This window comes from Sebastes fasciatus, chromosome 23 (genome assembly GCF_043250625.1).
Source record: "Sebastes fasciatus isolate fSebFas1 chromosome 23, fSebFas1.pri, whole genome shotgun sequence".
Taxonomy (NCBI): domain Eukaryota; kingdom Metazoa; phylum Chordata; class Actinopteri; order Perciformes; family Sebastidae; genus Sebastes; species Sebastes fasciatus.
Genome location: NC_133817.1, coordinates 15,835,055 through 15,858,173, shown reverse-complemented (window position 1 = coordinate 15,858,173; position 23,119 = coordinate 15,835,055). Strand labels below are relative to the sequence as shown.

Below are 23,119 nucleotides of genomic sequence, written 5' to 3'. Positions count from 1 at the left end.
ACACAAACACACTATGCTCCTTAGAATTCACAGGTTTATACAAATGACATTTATGTTTACTTTATTGAAATGCAGGTGTGTCACTGGATCATTAGTGAGGACACGAGAAGAAAACAATATTGCTGTTATCAAGGCAGGTATGCGGCTTTCCTTGGAATAATAGTATATTTTTAGCCATGGTTGTGCTCTTGAAATCATTCTCTTCATTGGGTCTCATTTGTATACTGTAATACTGTATATTCCATTTAAATGAGCTGATTTAAATCCAAGGATTGTCAGCTGTGGACAGACATTTTTTGAGCTATTTATCCTGGTATCCAGAACCTGGGTGTGGTGGAGAACATGGAAGACGTGCAAAACCAAAGACAGAGCCAGTACCACAGCAGTGAGGGCAACCTTCAAAACCCTGAAGAATGTTTTAAAGGTCCCATATTGCAAAAAGTGAGATTTTCATGTCTTTTATATCATAAAGCAGGTTAAAGTGATATATAAATACTGTGAAAGTATCAAAACACTCAATCCATGGAGAAATACACACAGACCGTATTCAGAAACTGTTTGAAACGAGCCGTTAGGATTTCTGTCCATTTGTGATGTCACAAATCTACAATATTTAGACCATTTCACAGTTTTAAACGTAAACATACTAAATATGCCCCAGTTTATTTCCTGTTGCAGTGTATATGTGAATGACATCAGCTGACAGGATATAAACATGGGCCCAAGCTGTTTCCTAGCAACGCAATTCTGTTGCTATTCCGTTGAAATGCGCTAAAACGGAGCGTTTCAGACAGAGCATGAATACAGGCATATTCAGACAGACAGTATGAGAAAAATAATGTGTTTTTTTTAACATTAAAGCACGTAAACATGTTCTAGTATAAACCCAATATACAAACATGAACCTGAAAATGAGCACGATATGGGACCTTTAATAATAAGATTTCTTCTATATTATATTTTTTATATCATTTTTTTAAATCCCTAAATAGAAAATGATAATTGGAGTTAAATGTCACTTTAAAATCACATTTAAGACACAAAACCAAAGGTGCTCTAAATAAAACTACAAAAACGGCCATTTGTGGTGACGTATGGTCGCAGGTTTATGACGTAGTCCGCGGAGGGATCCCTAGCTTGTCAGAACGCTGAGAGGCAGTGAACTAGTGATGGGAATTCCGGCTCTTTTTAGTGAGCCAGATCATTTGTCTCAGCTCACCAAGAAGAGCCGGCTCTTTCGGCTCCCAAACGGCTCTTCGTTTTACCACTTCTTTACATCTTCTTTTTATAATTCAGCCAAATTTAGCTTTAGCTGTTTTGACCTATGATTAGTATGTATGCACATTATATCACTTAAATTATTCAATATAATTATACTAAACCTTATAATTTCCAGAATACCATAATTTTATATATTGCTTCATTTCCAACTGTCACTCATCTTGTCTGCTATTCGCGCACCGCACCGCACTCCTCTCTCTCTTTCTCTCTTTCTCTCCTCCTCTCCCTCCTGCTCTGTACCTGTAGACCGCGCGGAGAAGATCGTCCTATCATTCTACCTTGAATTAAGTAAAGAAAAAAAAAAAGACGGCTCTAGGACGGGAGCCATTCCACCTCTACATGTGCATGCACGCAAACTCCACACTGCAGAAGACTTCGTAGCTCTGAGTTAACATTTACAACAGTGGATGTTTGTACAGAAATATCTGCTGCAGCTCCTCCAGACCAACAGAGGTTTTCCGTGTCTTGTGAAGTGACGGGGCTCCGCAGCGAGAAATGTTAAAGTCTCTAACCGGGTGCCGGTGTCTTCCCTGTTCCTGGTCGGGAGGCTGAAGCAGGAAAAGCCAACACTAGGTTCAGCACTGATTCATGGAGAGACCTTTGTCTGGTAACATTACCGCCAAGCAGGTGAAATATAGAGTGATATTGTGGTTTTAGCTGACGTGTGTCGCCTCACTGTTTTGATCGATGCTCGTTCACGTCTATGTAGAGCGAGCACAAGTGCGAGCCCGATGCTGACTTTCGGTGACTTAACGGCCACAGGTGTCGCTGTTAACAAACAATTCTGATTCTCACAAACAGTCCCTTTAAAAGAGCCGGCTCTTTGAACCAACTCGTTCTCGACCAACACATCACTACAGTGAACAGCAGAGAGGTCTAACTGTTAGCTCAGCTCCTCACTAGAAGACACAGAGACATTGAACCGTGAAGACGTTATTTGCTGCTGAACGCAAATGTTAACTTTCGGATAGTACCGTTTTGCTGGACTAGTCTAGCGTTTCGGTGGGAGGCTAGCTTTCTGGTTTACTTAAACTGCGGGTGGAAATAGGTGAAAAATGTCGTCTCCAAGTCCGGGTAAAAGGCGAATGGATACTGACGTGGTGAAACTGTATCCTTTTCTGAACATAAACAACAGTCTAGTCTAGTCAGCTATGTCCTAATATATGCTGAAATGTGATATACGAGCTATTTGTTTTAACGCTGCTTGTTTGTCTTGGTTACAGCAGAAAGAGCTCTCATTGTGAATGACTGGTGTTTTTGTGTAAACAACATTTTTAGCTAGCAAAGCCAAGCTGCTATTTCTGTCCTCGCTTATCGAGACAGCTGTGGTAGATAATCAGCTCTCTCTCATGTCCTTTTTTTTAGCATTTTATGTGTATATTTTATAATATTAGCTACCTTTTAATGTCTATATTTGATTGCCTGGCAACAGTGAGACTAACGTTGACTAACTGCTTTTTCCAGGAATGTCTGTCATCTTGTTGCCACACCAACAAGATGACAGACTGTATATGTAAACACCTTCTTATGGCATATTTCAGGTTTCTTTGTCTGTCAAGTCAGATTGTCCCTTTCTACACGTTGACACAGGGAAGCTTGTTTACATAACGTCAACTGCTGCTGTCTTTTGTTCTACTCTGGTAAAAAAAAAAACACGTTGTTGCAGCATGTATAGGGCTCTTTTATTAGCTTTGTAAATGCTACTAAAAGGGGTTTTCTTATTGTGTTATTGCATCTTGCCACTTGAAATGTTACCTTGTAGAGCTGAGCTGAGCTGAGCTTGGCTGTGTAGTCTAGCTGGTTAATTTCAACATCAAAATGGCCACCTGATCTCTGTGTGTGTCTCACTGTACTTCAGTGTCTGCAAGGCAAAATATGTGGTGTATGTTGTTTATTATAAATATTGTAAGTGACAGCTGTTTGTTAGGTGGTACAGCTTGAGTCTTTTCACTGTGAACTTTTACACTATCTAAGTGTGTTTTTCCCCAAGTCACCATGTTTACTTTTTCACACTGCTGCTTTGTTTGCTCAACTTCACTTTTCAGGGAGCTCTAAATTGAACAATTCATTTTCCAGCCCCATACAAATGTTCTGGAAGAACAGTATGAACAAGTAGTTTTTGTTTTTGTCCCAGGCACAGTGGAAACCAGCTTAATGATTGGGTAGCCTGTTACTAGCCGGAAACCACCAGAGGGAGGGACTTAGAACAGCTGATGGGATGGCTGTACAGCTTAGTCAAATATGGGGCTTGAACTGGGGCTGGCCAAAGCGAACCAAAAACAAGGGGAAGTTGTTCCAACGGGGTCAACCCAATGGTTAAAAAGGAAAAGTTTGACAGTCTTGCTAGTCTGATTCCTGTGAAGTTTTTAGAGATATGTTTGCTTATACATATAACATATCTGACTTGTGTAGGGCTGACCCGAATGCTTCGCAGCTTCAACCATTGCCATGGTAATCAACCTCCAAATCAGTATTTGAATGCTTTGTTTTTTATATACGTATATATATATTTATGTGTATAAGTATGTAAAAAAAGTATAAATCACAACGTAGCCCTTGAAATAAGGAATAATCCGACAACATTATTCATATTCAACATTAATTATTCTCAGACCAATATCTCTGTTTGTTGCGTATAGAAGTGCATGTGTGTACAGTAGTGCGGCACTGTCCACAAATGGAGACAGACAGACAGAAGAACATGTCAGCCTGCCGCGAAGCTTCATATACCTTTAAATATTTCTCATCGAAACTTCGAAGCCCAAAAAATGGTATTTGGGACAGCCCTAGACTTGTGCAATACTGATTCTGCCTTTCGTAACACATCCTGCCTCACACCATCACATTAGAGTTGGCATGTCAGCGGCCTATACATTTGAAACGGCATGTGTCTGCAATATGTGAATACACACCAACAAGGAGGCTGCAGCTAGTTCTTTTCAAGCTATATTTCTCTTGTTATCTTGGCCTGTTGCCTAAGGCATTTTATTAGGTCTGCTAGCTAGCAACGGTGCTTGTTTGAGCAAGTTTGTGCTCCCCCCCCCCCACTTGACTCCACTAGGCTATGGCAGCCATGATGAAGCAGACAGACCAAGCAGCACACACAGACACTTGCAGGAGTAGTACACCCCCCCCTCCTTCTTGAACTACTTGACTGACAGGCAAGAGCAGGTTTGCTGCACGCCACCTGCTCGATTCCATACAATGATGACTTGTGTTTGTTTTACGATACCATGAGCGAGCAGCAAGTGTGGAGGGTGACAGCCATGTGTGTTTAAATGTAGGGCTACAGCACTGAGATTTACTGGCTTACATAGCACATAGGTTCACTGCTGACTAGTCCGTCTTGTTTGGGAGGGCTCCAAATTACAGGTATGGGAAACAGTTCCTTCCTTCTGTTTGGGTCCCCAGAGCAAAACTAACAACCTCCTCTCTGTGCTCCCTATCCCTGCGTCTCCCCCTGGTGAAACCAAAACCCGAAACTCACACCGCCTTTTAGACAGCAGCGGCTTCTTTTCTTATGCGCTGACACTGAGAGCCCTCACGCATTAATTTGCTGCGGCCACCGGAGAGCTGAGGATCTAGAGCGTGGGCCATTAGGGAATTCATGAAAATGAATGTCAGGATGACCTCAGCATGTCGTCGTATCACTCTGGGTTTAAGCTTTGTCCTAAGCCAGGCCGATGGATGGCAGCCTGCTTTCAGCACCGAATGTACACTCTTTGTGTTTGCATGCCAGTAGCCTGAACTCGTTGTACTATCTTAATGAAATGTGGTCACGGAGAAGGCATTGAGTGTTTGTTTACACTGGGTTTTTCTGTGCGTCCCCTACCCCTCCTTTGCTGTAGTCCTGAGTGGCAAGAGACAACTTGTTTATTGTCTGGCTCTTGCCAAACTGTAGTCCTAAACCTTAAATTATAGTCCTTCTCCTCCATAACTTTTGGCCAGCGGCTATTCAGTCCTGCTCCTGGACATGTTGCTTCAATTTTGGAACACGGTGTTCTTGAACCGGAGTCTTGTGTCATTTCAGAGAGCATTACATTCAGCTCGTTGTGTGGGGTTGACTGCACATACTGTGTAGGTAGTTGTGCTATTATTTGCATGCTTTCATCATTCTACTCGCTTTACAAATGCTTTCAAGCAGTAAGCTGCTGGAATTTGAGCACAGGTAGATCACAAAGGACTAAGCCTATTTTTGAATGCCAACACAAGCTGGCCTATGGATTTTAATGCAGAGAATGGGACAGAAAAGGAATTGTCTGTACAGCAGTTTATATTTAGTCAAGAATTACCTGAAGAAGAAGAGGGACATGTTTGTACTAGGGCGGTCAATTGATTCAAATATTTAATCGTGATTAATCGCATGATTGTCCATAGTTAATCGCGATTAATCGCAAATTGTTTTCTGTTCAAAATGTATCTTAAAGGGAGTCAAGTATTTAATACTCTTATCAACAAGGGAGTGGGCAAATATGCTTTCTTTATGCAAATATATGGATATATTTAATACTGGAAATCAATTAACAACCCAAAAAAATTACAAATATGTTTGAGAAACCCTCACAGGTACTGCATTTAGCATAAAAACAATATGCTCAAATCATAACGTGGCAAACTCAAGCCCAACAGGCAACAACAGCTGTCAGTGTGCTGACTTGACAATGGCTTGCCCAAACTGCATGTGATTAGCATAAAGTGGGCATGTCTGTAAAGGGGAGACTCGTGGGTACCCATAGAACCCATTTTCATTCACATATCTTGAGGTCAGACGTCAAGGGACCCCTTTGAAAATGACCATGACAGTTTTTCCTCACCGAAATTTAACGTAACTTCGTAGCGTTGTTTAACCTCCTTCGCAACAAGCTAGTATGACATGGTTGGTACCAATGAATTCCTTAGGTTTTCTAGTTTCATATGTTCCATTATCTTCACTAGCTTTATAACTGAGCCCGCTACTAAGTAAAAATTGCAAGTTGCGTTAAAGAAATTAGTGGCGTTAAAACAAATTTGCGTTAACGCGCTATTATAGTGTTAACTTCGACAGTCCTAGTTTGCACAAATGTGTATTTATATATTTTTCTGTGATCACAAAAGTGACGCATTTAAAAGATTATCTGCTAAAAAGATGTAGGCAAAGTAATGGGTTTGCAACATCAAGGAGCAGAATTTGATACTTTCTCTCAAATCGGTAAACCTTGCTTTGTTCAGCTCTTTTAAACTGCACTTCCTTAGTCGCTGCTGAGGCCATTGTCCTGATGAAGTGTTTATCTTTATAATAGCACGATGAGCCTTGAGAATTGAGGTGTATATTTGTTCATATATAAAATCTCATTACATCAGAGAGGATGTTAAGACATTTTTATGAAAACAAAACTGTACTTTTCAACCTTTCAATTGTTGCCAGAAGGTCTGAAAGGGATTGGATAGCAGTTCTGTGAAGCGTGGACACCGATGAATTATATTCTAGACTGTTGGGGGGGTGTTGCATGCTTCACCAGCCGCAGTATCCATCATGATACCTGGCATAAATACCAGCGTATATGGGTCTTAATCATTTCACCCCAAATTAGGTGTATGATGGGTATGTCATGTTTGTGCTTCATGTTTCTCGAAGGATCCATTTTTCCCTGAACTGACTGTCGAGGCCTTCAGTAATCCTGATTTATTCAGGTGTCCACAATCAGGGGGTAGGCTTCTAGCCGGGGCAGTGTCCACCTCCTCCCTCCTTTTTTTATATTTTAATGTCCTCCCCCTGCTCCTTTCCCCACCACATCCCTCCATCCTCCCTGAGTGGAATACCAATCCTGAGCTTTATCTGCACCCCGCTTGGTGTTTCGGCTCCATTGTGCCCCTGTGACATGACATCCGGACGGCATCAGCAGCGGAGTCTTTTGTGTTTCCCGTTTACAGAAAGCCCCTGTGACCTCCACCTCCCGCTGCTGTGTCAGACCATGTCACACAGTCACAGGCGGCTAATCTGCACCCAGCGCTATTATTGCGGCGCTGAACCAACTAGACCCAGTTTACTGTAGCGAAGGAGCCAGCAGTTTTTCTGCCTGTTCCTGACTGAGAGACTGATTGTATGAATAGGAAATGAATGGGGAAAGCTCTGGCCTGGTGATGAAGTTGCATGAACAAAAATGCTTTGTTATTATGGTGTAAAAGAAATAACTTCACAGCAGTAGACACAAAGAAGCTAAGAGGCGTACAGAAAACTTGCAAGCCACAGTACCAGTTTGCATTATGCTGACAGCAAAAATGGTATGCTGTAGGTATAAAAGCACGACCGACAAAAACACAAAACAGATGTTGCGACTTATTCACAGCCAAATTATATGTTGTTTGGTGATGGGAGTGCACTTCAACCATGTTTTTTTTCCTCTACTTAGCCTTGCTTCAGTAGGCATTGGCCATACGGTTCCTCTAAAGCCCAATTATCACTTTGTAGCCCATGTTTATTGTAGCTCCAGGTTAATATTTAATCTGAAGTAAGAAGCTCAAACACTGACTAAGACAATGTCGGGAATGGCCCACCTGCTGTTCACACTGAACCAGTGATGGTATGGAATTAGGATGGCTGAAAGGAGATATTTATGGTGTCTTCAAGTCCTGGGAAAGCAGATACTATAATACATAGATTCAAATGGTTTTGTCTTGTGTACAGTCACATACAGTCTAAGACTTGTATTTTGTGGCTCTTGGGCTGTGTTTTTGTCTTAGATATCTCTTTCTGTCAGTTTATATGGCTTTTTTCGGGCACAATTTCGGACGAAACCTATATCTGCTTCTCTATATCTCCTTCTTTGTCATTAGAGTGTACATACGTCTTTGTCTGCGTCCATGCTAGTATTCTTATAAATATGCTACATCATCCAGTCCTAACCAACCCTCCTGCTCTTTCTCCTTTTTATGTCTTCATGAGGGAACATTAGGTGACCCCTTCTACTCAGAGGGCCCCCACCTTGATTGACAGTCCTGTTTTGGGGGTCCAGGAGCAAGGCACCTCTCTCTCATCACAGTAGGAGATTTGAAGCCCTCACTGTTAATCCCATGATGAAAATAGTGAAGCTTCCTGCACGCATGGCTGAGTTCCCTTAGAAAAACAGATGGACTGAAGTTCCTCTCTTTGTTTCGCATGATTTTTTTTTCTTCTCTTTCTTGCACTGGGGAGCTCAGCCTGCCTCTGCCGCTCACGTGCACCGCTGCTTTAATGTGGAAAATCGAAGTGATCATTATGGCGAGCTACATGTTTGGTCATAATGTTGGCATATGGGCCAGTGACTCTGAGCCCAGTTATCTTAAAAGTATGCCTTTGTTTTGGCTAAATGTATGCCTGTGTGTGAAGCAAAAGAGCCTTATCAAAAGAGTGCAACCTACACCCCACACCCAACACTTGACTCTATCTGGTAATCTGCCTCTGTGCGTCTCGTCTGTATCAAGCTGATAAAATTAGTCACATGTCAGTCTGTCTCTTTCTACACTGAAATTCAGGTTTGTTAGCAGTTTCCCTTAACATGTCAGTGTTGAAATTCAGGTTTCAGACGGCGAATCTTGTCTCGTCTGTTCTTGGATTTGCTCATTAGGTGGTTGCCTCAGATTCAGGCCATTGTCTCTCCTGCCCTGGCTCAGTTTTGTGATCATTAATGATAATTTCGTTTGTGTGTATGCACGCGCCTGAGCTGCGTGCATACAAACACGCACACACGGAGACTCTGCTGTAAATAGACTGTTGATTTAGTGAAGGGCTGAGAGGAGGAGCAGCTGAGGGATTCACATTTGATTGCGGTGGGTGGGCTCTCATCTCTCACCAGAGAAGACAAAGAACTTAGCCTGTGCGGTACTGTGCCGCTCCGGCTCTCACACAGGGAGGTAGCCATCAGCTAACGCAGTGTAGTCAGCCCTGTGTTTAATTAATGGAAACCAAATCTGCATTGCAAAATAATTCTAATATTTTGGGTTAACTGTTGAGCATAGAGCTGGGTAATTTGTGTTTCATTTCTTTTTTTCAAGGTAGATTAAAAAAAAGTAGGTCTTTCTATTGTTTCACTGCACATGCAAATTGTGGATTGCGAAGACGGCTTTTATGTTTATGTGAATTTTCAAACCTGTTACTATTGAAAATGTTCATAGCAAGGTGTTCTAGCCTCAAGGGTGGATTGTATGCCTCTGTGTTTACATATTTCTAGGTGAGCTGAGAAAGCACAGTTTTATTAACACTTGTGAACGAGACCAGGTAAAATGTACTACCTGTTTATATGGGCTAGTTTACTGTAAAGTATCTGTTATACTTACAGACGTAATCGTAGACGTAATCCTTTGTCTTATCATATGTGTTAAAATTCTAGATGATGACCTTTTTAATTTTCAAAGCAGAAACGAAACTGGAGTATTCAGTGAAGAGTTAATTTACTTCCCATCCACCATCCAGTGAGTGCAGCACTTAACAGCTACCAGACATTTACATGTGGATTTCAGTGAGTCAGGCCTTTCGGGGCCATGTGTCCATTGATATGTAAAACGCGCTGCAAGGTTTTTCTTTCGCACAGACCGCACACGCCGGCTCCAAGTGCTTCATCGGAAATTTAAACACTCACTGTGTCAGAACGAGCTCGGTGCGAGCTAACCTACTCTATTCCATATTACTGACATAGCTGTTAGTAGTTCCATAAACATAACCACAAAAAACAAAGTGGTTGGTAGTCAGAAACATGCATCAGCAGCATGGCTGTAGCCGAGCATAAGCCTTTGTACTCATGTCGTAGGCCTTTATGGCCTGTTAGTTTTGGGGTAATTGTCACCAAACTGAGCTCCAATGCAAAACAAGTGCTGTGGCGCAAATTTCTTCAGTTTATTTAACTGCTGTCTAGTTCATTTCCTAAGATGATTTGGCAGCAGTAGTTGGCAAAGAATAAATGCGGGGATAACAGGGCTGTTTTCTTGGTCATATATGTAACCAGTTTCCTGTCAGAGATCAGTGAAGCTTATGTTGTGTTTTTAGTGATAAGCAGAGGTTAAAGTAAGTTAATGTGCCTCGTGTCATGCATTTAGAAACTTGACTTAAAGAGAGCTTCCTGATCCCTTCATAAGTTGGTTTGTGGACAACTTTGTAGATATCCGAATTAGGGCTTTCAAAGTTTCAAGCGCGAAAATAACACGTTAACGCAAATTAGTTTTAACGCCACAAATTTCTTTAACACAACTTGCGATTTTTAGGCTGTAGCGGGCTCACTTTTACGATAGTGGCATCATATGAAACTATAAAACTAGCTTGTCGGGAAGGAGGTTACAGGTATATAACGCTCCAAGTTTACGCTAAATTTTGGCGAGGAAAAACTGGCATGGCCATTTTCAAAGCGGCCCATTGACCTCTGACCTCAAGACATGTGAATGAAAATGGGTTCTATGGGTACCCACGAGTCTCCCCTTTACAGACATGTCCACTTTATGATAATCACACGCAGTCTGGGGCAAGTCATAGTCAAGTCAGCACACTGACACACTGACAGCTGTTGTTGCCTGTTGGGCTTGAGTTTGCCATGTTATGATTTGAGCATATTTTTTATGCTAAATGCAGTACCTGTGAGGGTTTCTGGACAAAGTTTGTCATTGTTTTGTGTTGGTAATTGATTTCCAATAATAAATATATACGTACATTTCCATAAAGCTAGCACATTTGCCCACTCCCATGTTGATAAGAATATTAAATACTCGACAAATCTCCCTTTTAAGGTACAATTTGAACAGATAAAAAAATGTGTGATTAATCGCAATTAACTATGGACAATCATGCGATTAAATATTGTAATTGATTGACAGCCCTGATCCGAATATGATATACATAGTTCTGCTTAAAAGTCTTAGTAAACATGAGCTTCATCACCACTATTTTAGCCCCGTCTTTGAAGGATCAGATCACTCCTTGTGGCCGATTCATTTGTTTTGCTTTCGCATATTAATCACATGTGCTTAATCTGTTTACAAGTATGTTGTAGTACTGGTTATTAAGTCCTTAGTTCCTCAGATCTACAAAGCTATGGGGGGGGGGGGATCTCTCATATCACTTGTGGGATCTGGGCAGGAAAAAGGGGAAGTGAGAGCAGCTGGCATGACCGCAGGCATGTTAGTATCATACCAGTATACCTGCTATATTCAGTTATCAGAGCCAGCCAGGGCAGTCATGAACAGCAAAGACGTCCTCGCCTCATACTGGAACTGAAAACCACCACGCCATACGTTGACAACGAAGGAACTAGCATGCGGAAACGTGGTTGTTGTCTAAATCTGATTTGGGACCATGAATAACTGACAGTATGCATTGCATTAGTTCGTACGTCCTGTACAGTGGAGGGCACCACAATTTCCACGGTTCGTTGCACAACCTGTATATTTTATGGTCGAGTGGAATGACTCAGACAGTCATGTCAAGTGATGAATCATTTGTGGTAGAGTAAAAGTAATTTTGCAACATGTAGGCCTAGCTATAGGCTTACATTGTTTCCACAGTGGCTATTCACTTATTCTGCAGCCTGATGGAGGCACCAGTATCAAACTCAGCCATTTATCTGTTTTTTTCCACACTAACTGTTAACTTGATCGCAGACGACGCAGAGATACCACGTGATACCAACGTCGTTTTACTATTGTCTCACAAGCCTTGTTAGAAGTGGGAACCGAACGTCAGATATCTTCCACAGGGATAAACAAAACATTCATTTTGGACCCGCCAACATTTTTAAATTATGAATTCACAGTCATAATGGTTTTTTTGATCATTTTTAAATGACATGTCTACACAAATCAATATAACCTTTAAACAGAGCCATCTGTATTCTGGACGAATGGGAGCTGCTGTTAAACTTGGCTTCATTCTCATTTTCGTCCCCTTTTAAGCTCACCATGTATTCACAGGATTATCTATATGTACTGAGTCAATGAGCTGGGGTATGAAGGGGCTTCTGATGGTTCAAATGGTTCAGTTTGGCTCCAAATCTGCATTCAAATGAAGTAGAGAGAGTTTGACTTAATGAGCAATAAATGAAAATAAACAGCTGGGGGAAAACGTTAGCCTCGGCGAGAGATGGAGAAGGGTAGAGGAGAGGGTCAGCGGGGTCGGGCTGGTGACGGCTGCGGTGACGGTGTTTGTTTGGTGTTGAACTGATTAAATCACACTCTCACAGCAACACAGTGCCTATCACTCGCTCTGCCTGCTGTGGCAGGATGGTTGCTGTGCTACACTAGCTGCCTCTGTTTTTCTGAGTGTAGCGGAGGTCACACAGTAATCCTGCTTGGCCTGTGCTGTGAGTGTACTAATGCATAAAAAGTTTAATGCACAAACACTTGCACATTTACACACAGGCTAAGACTTAAGAAGAAACAATACACATGTGTAGATAAAGGTGTATGCTGCCAGAGACTGCAAACAAGCCAACCCTCTCATAGTCATACTTACACATGCAAACTTAATTTTCTTCTGGCTCTCTTTGAATATCAGAGAGTGGGCATTGAGCCCATATTGGGAGGAAGAAGAAGGAACAGCTTTGTTGTTGGTGTACTGTTGGTATTGACTTTGTTGTCCGTTTCATTATTGTTTTTCAAATGTACAAGGCTGCTTTCTGTTGTCCTTATTGCAAGATGTAGCTCACTGTCTCAAGTTAAGTTCTCTCTATCTTTTGTAGGTGAAGAATATTAGCTTGTGACTTTTGGTAGTCTATACTTGCATCTCTTTCGGCGGAGGAAGCCTCCCCATTGCTCACACTCTGAGGACAGCTGCTATATTTCCTGCCTTTCATCTGCAAGGCCTTTGATTGTACATTGCTGCTACAATCTGTGTGTAAGGGAGAGAAAACGAAAGAGAGGCTGCTGCCTTTTTATCTCTAAATGAAGATGTGTTCTTAAACAAGTTGCTCTCTGTGAAGGTTTTAGTGTTTCTTCCAAATGAAACAACTCATTTGACAACTTAACATCAATCCCTATGTACTAAATTCCTCCTCACACCATGGTATCTCTCTATCCAAGGCCACATTACTGTCCAGTGTAAAAAAAACAACCACGTGCTGACAGCATGAACTTCACTGTATGTAGATATGCAGCAAGGCATCTCTGAAACAGAGCTGTATTCCCTAGTGGCGGGAGATGACATTAGAGTTTGCAATCTCTTTGGTGTTGACAGTTCATCTAGTGGTCGGGGTCAACGTATCCTCATTCAGCCGTTTGTATGATATCTTTTTTTTCACGCGTTTTCCTACGAATGTCCAGCAACATGTGTCAATTTCAGCTCATTACATGCAAACATGCCTTTTCAAAACTTCCATCGTCACAGGAAACTACTTAGTTAGGTTTAGGAAAAATCGTGGTTTGGGTTAAAATAATTTAACGTAACTTGAATACAGAGGTTGCGTGACAAATAAATCAACGTTGAATTCTGGTTTCGACCCACCCGTCCACCCCAACACCCTCCCTACGTGGATTTGGTCGCTCTTTATACTTCCTGGTTCACGATTACGTGGATTACATACGAGTTGATTTTATGGGATATATATGAATTACAGTGCATTGCTTTTCGTTGGTATAGCCACAAATGGTGTATTTGAACAGCCTGTCGGGGTGTTGCACTTTATGCCAAAACGCTTTCTAAATCTGTCCCTAAGCAATTTAGAATTATTATGGAATACCTCAACAAGTCACGGTTTATCAATAAAGGTGTGCCACAGGGCTCTTTACTTGGCCCCACTCATCTCTATTTACGTTAATAATGTCCCGTTATATTTCTGATGTGTTGATACATCTTTAACATCGTTGTATATAATGCTGCCTCTCATTCTTTTACTGCTCTGTCAACTCTTCAGTCTAATCTTTTACCATGTTCCTAACAAAAACTCTCACTGCATAATAGTGCTTACATTTGAGCAGTTTTCCAATGAAAAATCTCCTGCTAATATTGACCTGCCAATCCCTTGTAAATCTGGATTGACTCTTAACTGTTAACTATTATAGCATACAGTTTCTTAGTTAAGTCAAATCCAGACATGGGTTTTGCCCGTTTATGTGTCTGTATACACAGAAAAGCTAAATCATCATCATCGGCCTGCAGTCCACAGCAATGATGTCATTCACATCTACAGATCTGCCTGCCTGCAAGGCTAGATCAGCATTCACCAGGCTCAACTCTTTTCTCTCATTATATCTGCATTACTATCTCTCTGCCTCTCCTTTGGCATCACTCTTTCCATGTTTCTTTTTGTTTTATTCTTCAACAACTCTCTGTATCATCTTCTCATGCTCTTTTTCTCCCCTGTTTTCAGCCCCCTGTTCTGTTGGCTGACCCTATTCTACCCGCTCTTCTTATGTTCCTCTTCCCCACTGGCTTTTTGGGGTGTTACGGACTATTAATGTCTTTCAGGCAGACTTCTTAGCTTTGCTTTGCTTCTTATGTTCAGCCTTTGTCTGTCTTCTTCTCTGGTTAGTGCCATTAATAACTGGAAATTCTGCATGGTCCCTTCTGTTACTCACTAACCTAGCTCTCTCCCTCCCAATGCCTCCGGGATTATTTGATTTGCTGCCTTTCCTGTTATTTCAGCCCAGTCTGCCCAGAAGCTATGCACCTTCCCTTTTAAAAGGATTACTTGAAGCTGGAGGTGTCAGCAGGTGGTCAGACTATTGTATGCTCAGCTTAGATGTAAATAACTGGCCTGCGGAGTCAGTTTTGAATTCGATTGTCTGTGCCAAAGACATAAAGATGCACAAGATTTGAACAAATGTTTTGATCTTTCTGTGATGATATTGTTTTTGATTGCTTTGTTTTTCAGAAAAACTGAGAAGTTGATACTGGGTTTTTAAATTTTACTGCATCCTGTTGATGAAAGGATAGTGGAGGACTTTCCCTCCCTTCCTCTTGTCAAAAGAAATACGAGACAAGGAACTGCTTTGAAACTAGCCAGTGCCTCCCTTTCACCAGATCAACAACTCTTCTGTCTCCCAAGAGGGAAATGTTCACGCACGGTTGACACCACATTGTTTCACAGAGTGCTGTTTATGATTCCCCCATCATGTTTGTTTTCCATACTTAGCAAGAGGTTGGTCAGGATGGGATATTTTGAACCAGGGTCAGACAGGGATAGCGGCCCGAATGGACCAGAAAGAAAACGAGACATGTCTAGACCACAACCGTAAATGCTATTTACTGCATATTTTTACACTTAAGCCTTTAAATGCTGTATGAAGTTAAAAAATCAGGATAAAATTGACCTTAGTGCTTGGATAAACTTTGAAACGGGCTAATTGGTAGCCTGAAAGTAGTTCTTTTAGACCTTTTCTGTCTACGCAGTGTGAGTGTTGTCAAGCCAGTATGGAGGCCGTGTTGCTGTTACAGTTCAAGGTTTTCGGGGTTGTGTGAGATACGACAATGAGGACGTGTGTGTGTGTGTGTGTTCCTCTGGATTGATTGGACACTCTGTATCAGATTAGAAGTGTGAGCAAAAGGATATTGACCTGGTGCTGTCCACAGATTATGACTTATCTATACTAATCCAAGGTGGGGGGATGGACAGATAGTCGTTATGATGGGAATGAGGAAAGAGGAAATTCATAACCTTGATCAAATCGCTGTCGTTAGGAGTTAATTATCCTAAGATTTGTTGAACCCATCCTGCTTAGGTGACAAGAGTGTGTTTAAATGTACATTAGGGCTGAGCAATATATCAATATAGTGATATGAGACTAGATGTTGTCTTAGATTTTGGATATTGTAATATGGATGTTGTCTTTTCCTGGTTTTAAAGGCTGCATTACAGTAAAGTGATGTAGTTGTGATTAATTTAATAGTTGACAACTAATCGATTAATTGTTGTAGGTCTATTAATGTGCATGTAAATGCACCGTACAACCCAATTTCTGTCTTGCATTCGTGCCAGCTATTTGAATGAAACCAAATTGTCTTCCCTTTTTGAAATACAAAATGTGTCACCTCTGTTTAAAGACCTCAAACAAATGCAAATAATGAATTGGTATATACTGAATGTCCTGCCTAGCCAGTTTTGTGACAGTCACCTTTTCTTTTTCTCTCTGTTCGACTGGCTGAGTGGCTGTTTGTCAACTCAACTGTCAATACATCCTTCACTCCTTCAAGCTGTTGAGAATTTACTGGCTCTACCAGGAACTCCCTTCTGCTTTAACAGACCTGCCAAACTCCTTCATGAGGGGAGGGAGCTGCTGTTGACAGCGCCTTGTAGTTATTCACTGGGTGGGAGGAATGAGTCCTTTGAGGTTTCTGTCTCCCAGTATTAAACAAAAGGACAGTGGATTAGACCATTGAGTCATTATGACGTGGAAGATGGCCAGAGTCCAATAGAGTGAATGTATAATTTTGGGATTGAGAGGAGAAGGTGAGAGTGTTGAAGTTTGACATCAAAGCCAGAGATTGTTCCTTACAATAAAGCTTGTGAGTAATGTGTGTGCGTGTTGCTGCTGTGGCTTTTAACCAAGCAAATTAACAAAGACCACACTCCTATTAATATCATTAACCTAGGGGGTTTGTAAGGAAGGCAAGGTTTGCTGGGTGATTGGATAGATGGAAGATGGCATCAATTTGAGCTACCCTTTTTCCCTATTAGCTCACATGTTCTCACGATGGTTACGTGACTATTTACAGATCACAAACACCTCGACCTTTGCATTTGTGCTCGCTTGTAATTGTGCCGTCTTGTACGGTGCACACAGAATCCTGCAAACCTGTACTCATAACTAATTTAAATGTCTAAAATGTCACTTTAAGAATCTATCTGCTAGGTAGCCCAGTTGTTCTCTGGCTTCTCAGTCAGTGTGGCTAATGTCAATTAGCCTGCAGCATGATCAGTGTTGATTCAACCCCATTAATAGCTTATCCCCCCGCCCTGCCTCTCACTGCTGTCCTCTATATAACATAACGCACACAGTCCATACCATCCCCCCTCCTCTGTGTTGCTTCCCTCTCCCCTCTTGTTGTCGTACACACATTCACTCACACACCAGTAGTTTCACTACATTAGTTATGTGTCCTTACATGAAGGGCAGAACTCGGTGAGCTGCAGAATGTAAACATGCATGCAGTCTGATGCGTCTGACTGGAGTCTCCCTATTGCATACGGTTAGTTGTTTTGGGAGCACGCTTTAGATAAGTGTCGGTGGTTATTTGTTTTTGCGTTGGACTTTGCATCAAAGATCCTCCGAGTGGCTCTTTGACTCCAACACGAGTCAGAACAGAGAGCTTCCTCTTCTGTCTGACAATGACACATTTCCCTGAAGAAGCCAGGGATTCAGTCTGCTCTTCGCAGACTCAACCGGAGCTTAAAATAACCTCCAGTTTGATTTAACCCTTTGGGGGTCAGTGCTGCCGCTAATGGGATACTCACTCAATCAGGATTGACGAGCCAGCTGCTACTGTGTGTCTCTCCTGGAAAACTGAGTTTTATCCCATCTTGTGTACCTTCTGTCTCTGATGTGTCCCGTCAGTCTTTCTCTCTCTCTCCTCTCTTTCTTTTTCCTTTTGTTTGTTTTTCTCTCTGTAGTCTCTGCTTCAATTTGATTTCCCGTGCCTCTTCCCTCATGCTCACATGAAAGGGAAATCATTTCTCTGTGATTATTGTGTGTAAGAGTGGAGATCAGAAAATAAATCGGAGCGAGGCGCACATTATAGGCTCATAGCTGCAATGTTGGATTTGCCATATAATACACTGAATGAAAATAAATCGTATGTTCCTTTGGGTTTGTTATGATTGCAATTATGCCTGGAAGTGGAGTATAAACTTCTCCTGTGGTAGATGATTCGGGTAAATACAGGTTTTATAAATCTCGGTTGGTTAAACAGTTGGGTCAGGCGGTCCTTTTTTCTTCTTCTTTTCTTTTTTGTGTGAGTACCAAGATTCTTGCATTCCATTAGAGTGCATGTCATGAGCGAGTCTGGTGTTATTGTTATTATTATTAATCTCTGACAATGTAGTTGGCGTCCTAGCATCTGTACACCCAAACGTTTACAGAATCTACATTATCTGCAGTCTGTTGCACGGAGAGGGTTAGATTAAAATCATTTTTGAGAGCCTCTGCTTTGCCATACTCTGCTAACCACAGTACATGTTGCTAACGGCATACGGCTAAAAGGAAATTTATCATTGTGTATTCTGCGTGTACATCCCGTGTATTCTGCATGAACCACACCGTGATCCTCGGACCATGACGGTTCAGCACAAATACATGAACCATTACAGCCCTAGTTATGACCTTTTAGTGTACTGCTTGACAAAAGCACATCTCAGTTTTAAGTAACTTGAACATGCCTTGTCCGAGGGCTTCTCTCTGACTGACTGGAGTATTTGCTTATTTAGGTTAATGGAGCCACTCTGGTCTAACTGAGGAATCTCACGTAATTTCATCTGAAATAAGAGTTACTTATCTACACAAATGCAAATGATGAAGCAGAGAACTACATGTACTGTATGTATGTGAGACTGAAGTGTGTATGTTTCAGATAGAGGGAGATTCTCCTCTTGTGCATCTGGTTGTTTTCAACGTTCAAAGTTGTTTTTATATTTTCTTTTTGTTCTAATGTTGATGAGCATAGCGAGTGCATTGGGTTTTCTCAGCAGTATAGGTGGTAAGATAAACTTGTAGAATCTCAGGCACTCTTTGTAAGGAGACCGTGTTTCTCAGTGGGGACTTGTGTTTTATGTCCGGGCAGCTATTAGAGAGTGACAGGTGGAGGAAGGCCAGCATGGTTCTGAAAGCATGGGTGAATATGATCTGCTGGCTGTTTTTTTGTGTTGAAGTCACTGGCCTTGCATACTTCACATTCAGTCTGGGGATATTAATTCAACACGCAGAATGACAAATTGGCGCGAGGCTATCGATTGTCATTGGAAGAGAGGCTCCAGGACGAGGGGTCATGAACAGAATCCGAAGTGTAATTCTCCTGCATTGATTTGTTTTCATTATCTTGTCTAAAGCCATCATTTCCCTCTTTAGTTCTCATAACTCTGTATGATATGAAAGGATGGTGTTGGCTAGGAGAGAGGAAAAAGGTCAGGCTCGTGCTCGTGTCTTTTGTCTTCCTTGCAACGTGATGACGTGTTACACTGGAATCCATTTCACAGATCAAATTCTTAGTGATCCTGAATGTTACTAAAGACTTGTTCATTATTGTAGTCCCTCAGGTTTTGTTTGTTAATGTGTATGCTGCAGTCACTTGAGATGTTGTCCTTAACAGCCTTTACAGCATTGAGAGCAAGCATGAAGTCACCATCCTCAGTGGACTCAATGAATTTGTAGTGAAGTTTTTCGGACCACAAGGAAGTAAGTGTTCTCTTTTCTGATTCAACAAAGATTTATTTGATCTGACACATAAAATAACTTTACAAAATTTGTTGCTGAATCCTCATTCGGGCTTGCTAATGTGCTCCAGAAAGTGGCCGGAGGATATTTGGTGTGTTTTCATCCAAGAAATATGAAATCAAGGAATGTTTAACTTGGGATCTTGAACGACTCCTCTCTGACCAAACATTTAACATTTTAAAAAACTATTTGTAACACCAGATTGATATAGCTGTTAAAAAACTGATAATCTGACCACATCTGATGTTTAGTTAAACTCTAAACAGAGCATGAAATGACAACGAATGTTGGGCTGACATCACAGGAATCAGTCATTCTTCTTTGTGGAGCATAAATAGAGTTCGGTCACAGCAGGCCTGGAACGCGAAAAAACGGATTGAAACCAGGCCCGAGGCAACAAAGTGTAAAACAGAGGAGCCGGGCTTGAGGGGAATTTGGATGCGAGTGGCCTCATCAGCAGGAAATACTTCTTTCGTGTGCTGTTCGCAACATCTGTCGCACTAAAAACCACCGCCACTTACGCCTCGGTAAAGAGAGGAAGTTGGCGTTTGACCCTGTTTATGATGCCTCGTAACCATGCCAAATAAAATGACACTGTTTTTGCCCACATGTGTGTGTAAAGTGCACGTTGCTCAGCGTCGTTCATGCTCAACAAGTGTGTTTTCAGTCGTCTTATGTGCTGCTCAGTTTCAGTACACACAGCTACTCTAGGAGAGCTCCACACACAATCGCATACTCTTCCTCTTTGATGTCGGTGTATTATATGAAGTGATTTGGAAGTAAAGAATGCCCCTGGGCTGAAATACATTACTGCATAAGATAAAAGAAAGCGGCAAAGAGAAGAGGTATGTGTGTGGCTCATTTCTCAAGTGGCCCCTCTCTCTCTGTTGTGTTTATGAGAGCGGAGAAAGGAGTGCAGAAAATTGATATAACCCTACAGTGTCTAGTGCATAAAGGATGAAATGTGATGTTCAATGGAATGAAAGTCTCTCCTCTGCCCTCATCAGACGTTGTTTTTTGTGTCCTCTCTTCATGTACAGCACCGTACGAAGGAGGCGTGTGGAAGGTGCGAGTAGATCTTCCCGACAAATATCCTTTCAAATCGCCATCAATAGGTAGGAGCACTACTATCACATGAAGGATTATAAGATCAAGATAACACCTAACCCCATTTTTTTTAACACTTTCCGCGTCTCGCCCTTGCTTTTTAGGATTCATGAACAAGATTTTTCATCCCAACATTGACGAAGCGTAAGTTGATTTCAGTCATGTGTTTGAAGTGTTAATGTTTTACTAGATTATTGGCCCTAAGATCAATTCAGTTTATTTATTCACAACACAGTTAAGATACAAGTCTAGTCATATAACTTGATGGAGATATGTGAAATGGGACAACCTGATAAGCTATCTGAAGCGTGAAAAAAGGGATAGCAGATAATAAACGTAACATTTACAACCTACAAAACACCAAAGACTAACCAAAGAACCTAGAAACTAACTAACCTTTACCACTAAATGGTCCCAAAGCATTTATTCCATCAGTCTAAACATTGATTAAATAGGTAAGATACAATAAATAGAGACTTATGGCAAATGGTAATACCAGTACAATTTAAAAGCAATTCAGAGTGGAGTAACTAGTTTAGAAAGTCCCCAGCCGATTAGGATATTCAAGCTTTACACATATTTTTGTAGCAACTGCTGCCATAAGCTCTGTTTAAAAACAGACACAGATAGAGACATTTTTATAGTGTTATAATTTTCATTCCATACCTGTGGACCTCTGCAAATCACACTAAAGATTGTACATTTAAGTTTACGTTTTTTTCCCCCTTTATAAGATTCTTTTTCCTAGTCTTATATGTATGCGAGGGAGAATAAGTCGGAATGAGGTCACAGAGTCCGTCGTTGAGCATATATACATCATTATACATTCAGTAAGTTTCAGAAGACTGTATCTGTGGGGCACTCACATGAAGGCCTTGTGTATTAAATTCCATCTAATGATATTTGCTTGTTATATAAAAATAGTAATAGAAACAGTAAAAAGAACTACAACTTTTATATGAGCCACTAGTTTTAGTATAATCGGCTAACGACAGCAAATCACACAAATACAGGACGTGGCCAAGCTCTTTGTTTCTCTCGGCTCCAGTAATCCACTGCTTAAGAGGCCAGCAGATCCTCTGAAGGACGCAACCTGTGAAGGTTGGCCTCTGGGAGGACCTGATGGACAGGCTGAACCTGTGCCTCCTCCCCAGATAGGACAGTCTTGTGTCACTAAGACCAAAAATAATGGTGCATTCAGGCGGTTTCCATCAGAAACTTGCATTCACCACCAGGAGACAACTGACAAAGTGGAAATACCAGTGGTAAACTGGAACAAGTTCCTTGTTAACCATGTTTACAGTACACGCAGTGACATTTCAATTCAACGCACAACAGACAACATGTAAACAATGTATAGGGTAAACTGTAAATATATCAATACACCTGGAAGTGGGTTTTTTTATCTTCCATTATTCAACCCTAGCTTTGTCATTGGTCTACTTAAAGTGGACATATCATGAAAAACTCACTTTTTTTAGTGTTTGTGCACATACATTTGGGTATCTGGAGTGCCTACCACCCACAGACTGTGAAATAAGACAGTCAATTTTTTTATGGGCTGCCTAGATCAGAAAACATGTGATTCAACAAGCCATTCAGATTTGGCTCCCCTTCCTATGTCACATGTACATGCAAGTCAAACAGAGCAGCCTGGGCTTTTTCGGGAGGGGGTCTTAAAGAGGCAGGCGCTAGAACGGAGTGTGTCAGACAGAGGGTGAATACAAGTATATTCAGACAGACAGTATGAGAAAAATAATGTTTTTTTTTTCAACATTTAAGCATGTAAACATGTTCTAGTAGAAACCCAAAGTACAAGTGTGAACCTGAAAATGAGCATGATATGTCCCCTTTAAAGTAATATATCAACCAGTGACTGATAACCATTTTATTGCAACTACCTGGTTCATTCGACCATTATATTTCACAGCTTGACAAGAATCTTGCCACGCAAGTGAAAAGGGCCGCAAGGGATAACCCTTGTACTCCACTTTTTTGGCATAAGAAAGCTTCATTTCTCAGCCACTTTTGCTTAAAGGACAAGCATCGTTGAACTGTTGACATACTCTGTGTAGAATCCAGCCCCTGATCTGGGACACACACTGCACACTCTTCCCTCCCTTTCGGCTCTACCGCTCTAACTCTGTTTTCTCCTCTTGGTTTCCCAGGTCAGGGACAGTGTGCTTAGATGTCATCAACCAGACATGGACGGCCCTTTATGGTGAGTGGCCCAGCTGCGTACGTGTTCATATTAAGTTTCCCCCACCGGGGTCTGTTGCGATTATGTGCGAAGAAACTTGACACGGTGCCATCAGCGCCAAAAAGGTGACCGCGCTAGCAAGTGTGGCCACATTAGGCAGCGGTGCACCCCTAA

At 41.5% G+C, this 23,119-nt stretch overlaps 1 protein-coding gene across 1 annotated transcript in view; it reads left to right on the top strand.

Moving 5' to 3' along the window:
- The first annotated feature begins 2,134 nt into the window (after nucleotides 1–2,134).
- ube2h (ubiquitin-conjugating enzyme E2H (UBC8 homolog, yeast)) overlaps nucleotides 2,135–23,119 on the top strand; it is a 28,244-nt gene continuing 7,259 nt past the window's right edge. Inside the window, exons 1-5 of the mRNA XM_074624849.1 lie at nucleotides 2,135–2,389; nucleotides 19,523–19,599; nucleotides 20,679–20,753; nucleotides 20,850–20,889; nucleotides 22,914–22,966. Coding sequence (XP_074480950.1) covers nucleotides 2,337–2,389; nucleotides 19,523–19,599; nucleotides 20,679–20,753; nucleotides 20,850–20,889; nucleotides 22,914–22,966 — 298 coding nt within the window. The 5' untranslated portion in view covers nucleotides 2,135–2,336. The remainder of the gene's footprint in view (nucleotides 2,390–19,522; nucleotides 19,600–20,678; nucleotides 20,754–20,849; nucleotides 20,890–22,913; nucleotides 22,967–23,119) is intronic.